The 13407-nt window shown below is 39.8% G+C and overlaps 1 protein-coding gene across 1 annotated transcript in view; it reads right to left on the bottom strand.

The window, feature by feature from the left end:
- Positions 1-13407, bottom strand: part of pik3c2g (phosphatidylinositol-4-phosphate 3-kinase catalytic subunit type 2 gamma) — a 55973-nt gene that overhangs the window by 18627 nt on the left and 23939 nt on the right. The window contains exons 14-25 of the mRNA XM_061970289.1: positions 13118-13232; positions 11635-11768; positions 9643-9831; positions 9474-9567; positions 9303-9397; positions 5369-5549; positions 5178-5285; positions 5020-5112; positions 4826-4955; positions 3050-3186; positions 1428-1597; positions 1189-1345 (exon numbers count right to left, since the gene is read on the bottom strand). Of these exons, the coding sequence (XP_061826273.1) occupies positions 1189-1345; positions 1428-1597; positions 3050-3186; positions 4826-4955; positions 5020-5112; positions 5178-5285; positions 5369-5549; positions 9303-9397; positions 9474-9567; positions 9643-9831; positions 11635-11768; positions 13118-13232 (1603 nt within the window). The remainder of the gene's footprint in view (positions 1-1188; positions 1346-1427; positions 1598-3049; positions 3187-4825; positions 4956-5019; positions 5113-5177; positions 5286-5368; positions 5550-9302; positions 9398-9473; positions 9568-9642; positions 9832-11634; positions 11769-13117; positions 13233-13407) is intronic.

Genomic DNA, 13407 nt, shown 5'->3' with positions numbered 1-13407 from the left:
GACAGTCGCTTCAGGATGCGCCATTTTGTGGGCGGTCTTATTTACGTGGCTCACCTTCGACAGCGTCTTCTCCCCGTCATCTTTGTTGTAGCGGTGTAGCGTGCAAGGACGGGAGTGGAAGAAGTGTCAAAAGATGGAGCTAACTGTTTTAATGACATTCAGACTTTACTTCAATCAACAACGGAGCAGCATCTCCTCATCTGTGACTCACTAGTGCAACATCAACACCGGAAATGTGTCCCGTGATAAACCGTCCGACCGGAACCCTCTAATAACTAAAGTTCCGTGGGTGAATTATGTAAACTCACTACAGTTTTTAGCGCTTTGATAGCTAGTCTACTGACAGATATAAGTAAGAACTTTACAGTACCTTATATTAGAAATGGCAACAGCGGAGGATGAATGTCCCATAACAAGAAGATAGAGAAAAAGAAGAAGCTTATCGACTACAGCATCGGCACAGACTACAATGGCGGACGCGCGCGCATTTTCAGGACTTATGCAGATCCCAAATGCACATCAGCAGGTACCAGAAGATAAGAAAAGTTGCATAATATTGCGAAACAAAATGCCAGGTAACATGTCTGCTAAGAGGTGCCATTTTGCAGTCCTTATACACACAACATAATAAAACTTGTATGTTTAATGCGCCGACAATCCATCAAGCAGTGTGGCTTCATAGCTTACCGAAGTCGTACTAAAACATTTTGACAGATTTTTGAGCGCCCTGTGTAATGTTCTATATTCTCAATGGAACATTTACCGTTTTGGTGTTGTTTACTGGCGTCATTTTGCAGTCTACACGTATTTTATGTGTGACTGCCATCTCCTGGTCACACTTATCATTACATCATGTACCAAATAAAATTGCTTTGAGGTCAGAATTATGCCGTACATTAGGTGTACCGGGGTTATAAGGTGCACTGTCGATTTTTGAGAAAATGAAAGGATTTTAAGTGCGCCTTATAGTCCAAAAAATACAGTAAGTATTATTCGGGCTAATATTGCATCGGGTCAATATCGGAATCAGCCAACACTTGCCACATGCTGAAAAATCAAAGGCTTTCAGGGGCCATTTTGCTATTTACAAGTTAGTAAAGTCTTCCAGGTGACGAAAACATCATTATTAGTATGACGGCCTCGCGCCCCATCCCCAGTTTGAAGTGTCGATGTTTCAATTGGCTTTACCAGCTCCAGCAGACTGAGTACGAGGGCAGATCGCCGTCTGATGATGTTGTAAGCCTCACAACAGAGTTCCACAAAGCGATGCAAGCGCTGAGGCTTCTGGCCGCCGCCTGTGATGAAGTGCTGCATCTCCGACGTGAAGATGAACGGTGATCGGTCCCTAACAGTGTGGCAATATAAAGAAGGTAAGCGTTATTATATACAAACACGGTATTTGACTCTGAGTCAGAGTTCTGACGTGCCTTTTAAAGTTTGCAATCTTCTGCGCGTTGCCCATGATCTTGCCAAAGTCTATGTGGAACATGTGCCCGCTGTGCTTCAACATGATGTTGTCGTTGTGGCGGTCGCAGATCCCCAGGATGAAGGTGGCCACGCACCAACCTGCGCATGAGTGAATGAAGTTCATCACAGCCTGGAAACATGTGATAAGCAAACAGGAGCGCAGGTTAATGATCAGTACTCGTGGTCAACATATAATTGATTGATCTAGGACACAGGTGTCAAAGTCAAGGCCCCGGGTGCCAGATGTGGCTCGCCACTTAAATAAATAAATAAATGGGTTATACTTGTATAGCGCTATTATACCTTCAAGGTACTCAAAGCACTTTGACAGTATTTCCACATTCATCCATTCACACACACATTCACACACTGATGGCGGGAGCTGCCATGCAAGGCGCTAACCAGCAGCCATCAGGAGCAAGGGTGAAGTGTCTTGCCCAAGGACACAACGGACGTGACTAGGATGGTAGAAGGTGGGGATTGAACCCCAGTAACCAGCAACCCTCCGATTGCTGGCACGGCCACTCTACCAACTTCGCCACACTTCATTTTATTTGGCCCTCGAAAGCCTGGAAATAATATGTATCAATGAGGTACTGTAACTTTTCTTACTCAATGTATTCATTTTTTTTATTTTGGGAGAAAAAAAAAAAATGTACTCAATGTAAATCGCAAATTATGATAACTTATATATTGTGTAATGTATAATACATTCTAACAATAATGATTTCAAAGCAAGTTATCCATTAAATTGTGCAATGTAAAAGTAGCAATAGATTTCAAAGTAAAATTGTGAAATTGACTGTTTTTTACAGCATTTTTCTCTAAATGAAAAAAACAGTACTTTTTTTTTTTACTATAATAAATAAATAAATTGTGGTGCCGTTTTGGCATTTACAGTAATACACCTAAAAATCTATAGTTGTTGATTTACAGTAAAAAAAAACAAAAAAAAAAAACTGGCAGCTCAGGTGCCAAAATTTTACTGTACAATTGCATTTTTTTTTTTACAGTAAAAAAAAACAAATGTACATTTTACAGTAAAATTCTGGCATCTTAACTGCCTTTTTTAACCATAAAAACAGCAGTACTGTTTATCCATGTATAGTAATATACACACATTTTTTAGGTGAAATAATTGCAATTTACAATATTTTTTTAACGTTTTAGTTTAAAAAACAAAATCTACTAGTGAAGTGAATTATATTTATATAGCGCTTTTTCTCTAGTGACTCAAAGCGCTTTACATAGTGAAACCCAATATCTAAGTTACATTTAAACCATTATGGGTGGCACTGGGAGCAGGTGGGTAAAGTGTCTTGCCCAAGGACACAACGGCAGTGACGAGGATGGCGAATGCGGGGATCGAACCTAGAACCCTCAAGATGCTGGCACGGCCACTCTACCAACCGAGCTGTACCGCCCCAATACTACTAATAATACTAATACTAATAAAATGCATTAACAAATTGTGTAATAATAGTATTCACTGTTAGAAGTGGCCCTCTGGGGCCAAACATAACTGCGATGTGGCCCTCGGTGAAAACGACTTTGACGCCTCTGATCTAGGAGCTGTGCTTACCTTCTCATAGTCCTCCTTTGTTTTGTTCCACATGTGGAACCACTTTTCCAGCGTGTCCTGTCGAAGGGTCCCGCCCAGACCCCACTCCTGCTGAATCTTGCCCAGCGTCACAGCCTCGGGAACCACTTCTATAAGGCCTGCCAGTTATAAAACATGAACATGGAATATACTGTACACACGAGCCACACAGATTTATAGCTATCTTCTCACATAGTTGCTAGCATTTACTCAACTGCAGTGAGTACCAGACACCTACAGATAAACTCGTTTCACCCCTGAGCAACCTTAAGATTGACTATACACACCTCCTCTTTGGATCCAAAAGGGTTATGCAGCAATATTATTTTTCTTTGAATTTCAACGCTTGAAATCTTTTAAAAACTTCTGATCTACCTATTAATATAATGTTAAAGTTCAAAACGTTAAAGTACCAGTGATTGTCACACACACACTAGGTGAATTAGAGAAATTATTCTCTGCATTTGACCCATCACCCTTGATTACCCCCTGGGGGTTGAGGGGAGCAGTGAGCAGCAGCGGTGGCCGCGCCCGGGAATCATTTTTGGTGATTTAACCCCCAATTCCAACCCTTGATGCTGAGTGCCAAGCAGGGAGGTAATGGGTCCCATTTTTATAGTCTTTGGTATGACTCGGCCGGGGTTTGAACTCACAACCTACCGATCTCAGGGCGGACACTCAAACCACTAGTTGTTACTATTTCTTATGGTTTTTTTATGTTTTACAGACTTTTTGTCAAGAAAAAAGTTGTTTTATAATGGGAAAATGCAAAATATGCAAAAATTTAATGATGAGCTTCAAGAGGTAGTCACCTGAAATGGTTTTCACTTCACAGGTGTGCTTGAAGCTCATCGAGAGAATGCCAAGAGTGTGCAAAGCAGTAATCAGAGCAATGGGTGGCTATTTTGAAGAAACTACAATATAAAACATTTTTTCAGTTATTTCACCTTTTTTTGTTAAGTACATAACTCCACGTGTGTTCATTCATAGTTTTGATGCCTTCAGTGACAATCTACAATGTAAATACCGTATTTTCCGGAGTATAAGTCGCACCGGCCGAAAATGCATAATAAAGAAGGAAAAAAACATATAAGTCGCACTGGAGTATAAGTCACATTTTTTGGGGGAAATTTATTTGATAAAACCCAACACCAAGAATAGACATTTGAAAGGCAATTTAAAATAAATAAAGAATAGTGAACAACAGGCTGAATAAGTGTACGTTATATGAGGCATAAATAACCAACTGAGAACGTGCCTGGTATGTTAACGTAACATATTATGGTAAGAGTCATTCAAATAACTATAACATATAGAACATGCTATACGTTTACCAAACAATCTGTCACTCTTAATCGCTAAATCCGATGAAATCTTATACGTCTAGTCTCTTACGTGAATGAGCTAAATAATATTATTTGATATTTTACGGTAATGTGTTCCTAATTTCACACATAAGTCTCTCCTGAGTATAAGTCGCACCCCTGGCCAAACTATGAAAAAAACTGAAAAATACGGTAGTCATGAAAATAAAGAAAAGGCATTGAATTAGAAGGTGTGTCCAAACTTTTGGCCTGTACTGTATGCCACATCTGCTCTGTTGTCAGTGTGTCCTGCGGTAAAGACATTTGCCATGAGACATTGAGGCGTCTATTCAAGGTATGGTGTTTATTTATTCAAGTGGGGGGCACGTGCTGGAATGAATCTGGGCATCACTATTTGATGAAATATGCCAGACACAAATAAATGAAGGTATACCTTGAGATTGGCCAGTCGAGAGACATCCATAGGTGACCATTCGCAAGTCCAGCCCTTCTTGGAGCCACAACTTGTCCATCATCCTGACCATCTGAAGGACCAACATGTCCTGGCGCACGCTATCACCGGTCTGCAAAGCACATTGGTGCTCATCAACTCAGAGTTCTCGACTAAAGAGGTGCTTTATTACCAACCTTGCAGATTAGACTAATATTCTTGGCCAGCGGGTCAGTACAAATAAAGGATAACCCCAGGGGAGCAGTATTGGAGTTGTAGAACTTGCAGGCCTAAAAGTATAAAACATATAAAGACATCCTCAGAGCTGCATCGTTTTGATGTTTGTCATATTTACATCCAGGTCCACTCCTTTTACACGGACAGCAACATTTAAAGGTAGACAGCAGCTTCTCCCATCGCTAAAGAACTTCTCAATCTTCCCCTTTTCTTTGTTCAAAACAGTCTGCAATCAAACCAACAGACACAATAAAACATTTGCCTTGCAGCTCAGGCCAAGCTACTGACTTGAGGGAAAGTTTCAAAGACCTTTCGTCGTGACTTCTCCGTCGTGCGAACCTTCTCTGCAACCTGCACAATCACCGACAGCAGACGGGCTTCCTGATCAAGCTCCTCCCTCAACACTCGGCCACAGCAGTAGCGCAGGGCCGCCTGCACCTTACTATACCAGCTCTGGTAGTACACATCTGTGCAAGCATCCTCCAGCAGCCTGACGACAACAAAAAGACAACACTGAGTAAAATATGCAGCCGTAATTCCTTTCCAGCTTTACAATGTTAAACTGTAAACATGTGATATTGTGCATTGTAACTGTATGCTTGTTTGAAATTAAGTAATACCGTCCATAAGCATAACTGTTACTGACTCGACTGCAGAACTGGGCAAATATTTTGACTCGGGGGCCACATTGAGAGAAAAAATGTGTCTGGGGGCCAATGTGTTTGTGTGTATAAATTATATGTACACATTTAGCTGTAAAAATCTGCCTTACAGTATGTGTTTAGGTCCCTTTTTTTCAGGAACACTAATACCAAAAGTCACAATGTCCGATATAATTCTAAAAAAGTTATGACAGACCACCTAAAAAAAAAAGAATTGAAAATTGAAAATCCGGGCTGGATTGAAAATCTTAATGGGCCGAATGTGGCTCGGGGGCCATATTTAGAAAAGGTCTGCTCTACTGTGTCTTTCTGATCTTTCTCTTTAAGTGTATAAAGAGCTATTGTTATATCATATATTTGCACAGTTTATATTTATAGAGAACATACAATAAGTCAGTGGTTCTCAATTATCTTATGTAATATAATTGTTACGATCCGCTGCCCGGATCATAGTTTGTTTATGTTTGAGTCACATGTGTTTTCAGCACCTTGAGTTTCGTTTGTTTCGGTTGCCATGACAGCAGATTATACACACCTGCCTCTGGTTAGTGTTCGGGACGCGCACCTTTTGCCCGGGCGCTAATCAGAGGGCTATTTAGTCTTTGCCCTGGCCTCACTCAGTCTGGCTTCCTAGTTTGTTCCCACACAACTGATGACGACGATTATTTCCTGTGCTTTAGCTGCTAGTTCTCACGCTAGGCTATTTTGGCTTGCTAGCTCCCACGCTAGCCCTTTTGTTTTGCCTTTTGTGCTACGTGCATGTCTTTTGTTTAATCATCGTATGATTTATATTTTTACTGTAACGACGGGGTCGCATCGTGATGCGGGTGTGGTTCTCCCAAGGATGCAGACGGCTTCGGACACAGCTTGCAGGTAGGAATATGATTTATTTAAAATATAAATCATACGATGAATAAACAAAAGACATGCACGTAGCACAAAAGGCAAAACAAAAGGGCTAGCGTGGGAGCTAGCAAGCCAAAATAGCCTAGCGTGAGAACTAGCAGCTAAAGCACAGGAAATAATCGTCGTCATCAGTTGTGTGAGAACAAACTAGGAAGCCAGACTGAGTGAGGCCAGGGCAAAGACTAAATAGCCCTCTGATTAGCGCCCGGGCAACAGGTGCGCGTCCCGAACACTAACCAGAGGCAGGTGTGTATAATCTGCTGTCATGGCAACCGAAACAAACGAAACTCAAGGTGCTGAAAACACATGTGACTCAAACATAAACAAACTATGATCCGGGCAGCGGATCGTAACAATAATGTCATGTAATATAAACTATAAAAGACATCCACCAGGCCCTATCACATAGTAGTAAACAAGTCCGATAATCTGGATCACCTCCAAAGACATTACTTGAATATCCGCCCATTCTTTGTGCGCAATGAAGGAAACTGAGTAAAACTCTCTTGTCAGTTATCCACTGTCTGTCTCTGCGGGGTTGTTAAATGTATTTAAAGGCATATTTTACATGACAGTACTAGAATACATGATAAACAAATGATTTACTAATTTTGAATGCAATATAACAAAATTAACAGTAAAGGAAACAACAGTGTGCTATTCACAACTTAATTGTATAGTTGATTTTTACGGGAATTGAACCCAGATTCATCCACCTTGTGTAACAGGATTGCACACACTAACCACTGGACCACCACGATTAAAATATATTTTCTGTGAACGATTGCAACTCTCTTGTACTCGTATCTGACAACTGATTGGTCAGCTGGCAAGACGACAGCCCCAGAAAGCCAATCAATGAGCTTGTGGGCTGGTCTAAAGGGATCGGCTTAAGTATGAGTGGTGGTTTTCCGCTCGGCACAAGCGACTTGCCGCCATTCGATAGCGTTACATAGTTTTTGTACTTTAAAAAGTGCAGTGGACAAAAAAAAAAGACATGATGTTGTCTTTCACTGTTGAGTACCATAGTTTGAGCACTGCTGCCAACTGGCTGGACACGTGTGTATTGTTCAAGCATGAATAAAGACACTTCTTAAAACTGACCATTTGAGAAGTGCTGCTTTTCTAAGTGTGACACAGTGAGCTTCCCCTTTAAGAATCAAACCACATTGTGTGCTCTCCCACTGTAGGACTTTATCCTTTTGGCATGTAACACACCCCAAGTTAGTTTAAAAGGGTTTTAGAATAAAAGGTTAAAGTTAGTACAAAATGCGGCTGCTCGACTTTTGACAAGAACAAGAAAGTTTGATCATATTACGCCTATACTGTATATACATATATATATATATATATATATATATATATATATATATATACTGGCTCACGTGCACTTAAGATGTGACTTTAAGGTTTTACTACTTATGTATAAAATACTACACGGTCTAGCTCCATCCTATCTTGCTGATTGTATTGTACCATATGTCCCGGCCAGAAATCTGCATTCAAAGAACTCCGGCTTATTAGTGATTCCCAGAGCCCAAAAAAAGTCTGCGGGCTATAGAGCGTTTTCTATTGGGGCTCCAGTACTCTGGAATGCCCTCCCGGTAACAGTTAGAGATGCTACCTCAGTAGAAGTATTTAAGTCCCATCTTAAAACTCATTTGTATACTCTCGCCTTTAAATAGACCCCCCTTTTAGACCATTTGATCTGCCGTTTCTTTTCTGCTCTGCGCCCCTCTCCTTCGTGGAGAGGGGGGGCACAGATTTGGTGACCTCAGATAATGCGCTAGCTGTCCAAAGTCGGGACCCAGGGTGGACCACTCATCTGTGCATCAGTTGGGGACGTCTCTGCGCTGCTGACCTGTCTCCACTCAAGATGATCTCCTGCTGTCTCCACTATGGACTGGAGTCTCACACTATTATGTTAGATCCACTATGGACTGGACTCCCACTATTATGTTAGATCCACTATGGACTGGAGTCTCACACTATTATGTTAGATCCACTATGGACTGGACTCCCACTATTATGTTAGATCCACTATGGACTGGACTCTCACAATATTACGTTAGATCCACTATGGACTGGACTCTCACAATATTATGCTAGATCCACTCGACGTCCATTGCACCGGTCGCCAGGCGGCGGAGGGTCCCCACCTCTGCGGTCCCCTCCAAGTTTTCTCATTGTCATCCCATTGGTTTGAGTTTTTTTCTTGCCCTGATGTGGGATCTGAGCCGAGGATGTCGTTGTGGCTTGCGCAGCCCTTTGAGACACTCGTGATTTAGGGCTATATAAGTAAACTTTGATTGATTGATTGAGAATTGTTATTTTTACTAAGGTGCTGCTCTTCCCCTGATGTCTTCTGACCCACCTCGCACTTTAAAACCCTCTATTTTGAAGGTCGTACTGTGCCAAAAAACTCCACTCCTTCTTCACGTTATACTTTTTGAGTGACAGCTATTTTTGTATGTTTTGCATAATCATGCATAAAATTGTATTATCTCTCTCTTCCATATGATACAAACACATATAACAGAAATCATATAATCATACAACATTTCACGGTACAGTATAAACTCTGTTGTAAAGTGTTCCTGTGAGTATTTTTTTTTACACTAAATTCAATATACGGTGTAATAAGAAAAATCCGGAAGGTTTCCACTGTTGCTCACCAGTAAAGTTGCTGTGCAATTCTGATGTTCTTTAGTGATCTCTCTAGCAGCAGCATGACCAGAGGTCCATCCAGCTCCCACTCACTCTTCAGAGCCTGTACAACAAGATGATCACTCAGAGAAACCGCACAAAGGAAGGTGTCGGTTCATGGTGGATGTCATTGTGCTCACCTGGACCAACTGCGGCAGGAATTGCTCCAGCACATCATCTGGTATTTGTAGAAAATAATCAACAGCGGCTGTGCGCACTGTCTGGTCGGGGAAACTGCAGAATACTTTTTTTTTAAATAAAAGCAAAGCACATTTTGAATCCTGACGGGAAAGAGTGCATGCTTCCTACCTATCAGTGAGCAGAAAGAGGGCCTCCTCAGGGAGGTGGATGGCCCAGTGCTCCACAATTGTGTAGATTTCTGTTAGGTCCTCAGGCTGCCACCGGGGGACTCCACCCAGCACAAGGTGAAGGAATGTACTTGATTGGTCGCTTTGGTGACGTTTACTCCACATAAAGTTCTTCTCATTTTCTGACAGACTGGGAACAAAAGGTATACATCAGTAAACATGCAGGAAAATGTGTTGGGTTTTTTCACTGACATAATTTTATATTACATTACTGTTTCTTTTATTAATATCAGAGTCCGTTCTGCAAAAGGGTAATCCCTAGAAGCGTACACCTTATGAATAGGGACCCAGAGTTAAAAAATACATCACCATATAATATACAAAATACAGTACAATAAAATTCATTTCAAAACCCACCCGATACCCATTTACAATTTTATACCAACAGGTTGACATTTACAGAGAAGGAAGCTTTAAATCCACCAAATCAGTCTCGATATCCTATTATTCAAATGTGAATAAAAAGATTTGCGATAATCGTATCATACATACAGAAGTCAAGACCAAAATTATGCGGCTAATGTCAAGTCCTCTGCCATGAGGGGTGTGCTAAAAATACTAAGCATAACGTAGCAATTCCATCCATCCATCCATTTCTACCGCTTGTCCCTTTTGGGGTCGAAAATGAAACAAATATAATACACTAGTATGTATTTCTTTAAAAGTATATGATCAACTGTCATAACGGGTTTCAATTTCAAAGGTTTTTAATTAGCAAATAAGAATATTTCTTTCTTTCTTTTTTCAATTTGCTGTTAGACCAGGCCTGGGAAATTATTTTGACAAGGTGGGCCAAATTTAGAGAAAAAAATGTGTCGGGGGACCGGTCTATCTATATATGTGTACAAATATATATACACACACATACTGTATATATATGTAAGCTGTGAAAATCTGCTGTACAGTATGTGTGCTTGGGTCCTATTTTTAGGAACACTAATACAAAACCTCACAATAATGTCCGATTGAATACTAAAAACGTTATGACAGACCGCCTTAAAAAACGGAAGGAAATTTAAACATTTTTTACTGAATGAGACACCCAGAATGTACATGAAAATAAAGAATGTGGGATTTACAATATTAACTATGAACGATAAAACACTGAATATTGTCAACATATGAATGTCACACTCCCTCTCCATCCACATATTTTACAATTAAGCGAAACGCAACAAAAATGCTACAAACACAGTGAAATATGAACGTGAAGGTTAAAAAAAAAAAAAACTTTGTTGTATAAATCTCCTTCCACGTCTGCCTCTGACACGCGCATTTCAGGCTGGACGCTCTGGAAACGCTCCCCACCCACACTGCTTGGTTCATCATCTGTGACTTAAATTACCATAGTAACTAATTAGATGACCATAGTAACTAATTACATTACCATAGTAACTAGTATATCATGCAAAAGCGCAGATTCCAACCATTGAAATACTTTGTATAGTTCAAGACTTACGGCCATTTGAAAACATCACTGCACATCATAATGGCAGCTACACTTTCCATCTTAATGATGTAAAAAAAATTATTTGTGAATGTCCGGCGGGCCAGATTGAAAGGTTTAATGGGCCGCATGTGGCCCCCGGATCTTAATTTGCCCAGGTCTGTGTGGTGCGCAGCGTTAGTGCTGGTTTTTAAGACAGTCGTACTGAGTGTATGTTTTCATGTTAAATATGTTATTCCGAACAAAAAAAAAACTAATTTGCCATTTTCTTTCCTGTGAATTAGTTTTAGTATGTGCACCAAATTAAACTTAGGTTTTATTAAAAAAATTATAAAAGTGTAAAAAAAGAAAAAATTAGTAATGGGCCAAATAAAATTCTGCTTTGGACTTTTTAGTTTTGATTATTCAAAGCCTTCTTCTGTGTTTAAACCTGTCAATTGGAACCAGGAGCACTTAATGTTGTTACTTTTTTTTTTTTTTACTCACAAGCAAACACTAAGCTTCTTCGACATTTGTAACAATTTCTTTCTCAAATCTTCACAAGGCGAAGAGAAGAGGATCGACCCGGAGAGCTCGATCGGCCTATGATACATCCACTTCACATCATCTGGAAAGTCGAGCTGCATGGGAGAAAGGAGAGAGGGTCAACAATGTAGGGCAAAGGTGGCCCGGTGGCCAGATATGGTCCGCCACTTCATTTTATTTGGCCCTTGAAAGCCTGGAAATAATATGTATCAATAAAGTACTGTACCTTTTCTTACTAAATGTATTATTTCTTTCTATTTTGGGAGAAAAAACATATCTACTCCATGTAATCGCAAATTATGTTAAATTGAATATTGTGTAATTATGCAAAAATATAATATCAAACATTTAAACCATTTTTTAAATAGAAATAAATACTAATAATAATGATTTCAAAGCAAGTTATCCATCAAATTGTGCAATGTACCGTCTTTTTCAGACTATAAGTCGCAGTTTTTTTCATAGTTTGGCCGGGGGTGCGACTTATACTCAGGAGCGACTTATGTGTGAAATTATTAACACATTACCGTAAAATATCAAATAATATTATTTAGCTCATTCACGTAAGAGACTAGACGTATAAGATTTCATGGGATTTAGCGATTAGGAGTGACAGATCATTTGGTAAACGTATAGCATGTTCTATATGTTATAGTTATTTGAATGACTCTTATAATATGTTACGTTAACATACCAGGCACGTTCTCACTTGGTTATTTATGCCTCATACAACGTACACTTATTCAGCATGTTGTTCACTATTCTTTATTTATTTTAGATTGTCTTTCAAACGTCTATTCTTGTTTTGCAACTTATACTCCAGTGCGACTTATATATGTTTTTTTCCTTTTTTATTATGCATTTTCGGCCGGTGCGACTTATACTCCGGAGCGACTTATACTCCGAAAAATACGGTAAAAGTAGCAATAGATTTCATGGTAAAATTGTGAAATTTACTGTGGTTTTTACAGCATTTTTCTCTAAATGAAAAAAAAAAACAGTACTTTTTTTACTGTAATAAATTGTGGTGCCGTTTTGGCATTTACAGCAATACACCGAAAAATCTACAGTTGTTGATTTGCAGTTAAAAACAAAAAACAAACTGGCAGCTCAGGTGCCCAAATTTTACTGTAAAATTGCATTTTTTTTTATTTACAGTAAGAAAATAAATGTAAATTTTACAGTAAAACTTTGGCAACTGAGCTGCCTTTTTTTACCATAAAAACAGCAGTACTGTTTTTCCATTTACAATAATATACACTGAATTTAATATATACAATGTTTTTTTTTAAATCTACTAATAAAATGCATAAATAAATTGTGTAATAATAGTATTCACTGTTAGAAGCGGCCCTCTGGGGCCAAAGGTAACTGCGATGTGGCCCTCGGTGAAAACGACTGACACCTCTGATGTAGGGGTTTTGTTGTTTTGGCCACTACTGACCTGCAGGATGACCCCGACTGCTTGCCTGTGGCTGTCAAACAAGGCGGGAGAGGGAGGCGAATGCAGCATGGCCAATGTGGACATACTGAGCAGGATGGTCCCTCCTAACAAGGTTCTAGACACATACAAAGATTAAAGCCTGTAAGTCAACTTTGCGTGCAACGTGTTTGGTGCTATTTGTTACGCCTTCGCTCATAAACGCATTTCAATGTGATTGTCTGTGACAGTTGTTACAACTCTGTACAGTAGATAGCATTGTAACATCTGATTATTAACACACCTCATATGCA

Source organism: Nerophis lumbriciformis, linkage group LG10 (genome assembly GCF_033978685.3).
Source record: "Nerophis lumbriciformis linkage group LG10, RoL_Nlum_v2.1, whole genome shotgun sequence".
Taxonomy (NCBI): domain Eukaryota; kingdom Metazoa; phylum Chordata; class Actinopteri; order Syngnathiformes; family Syngnathidae; genus Nerophis; species Nerophis lumbriciformis.
Note: the sequence above shows the minus strand (reverse complement) of the source record. Positions and strands in the feature narration are given on the sequence as shown.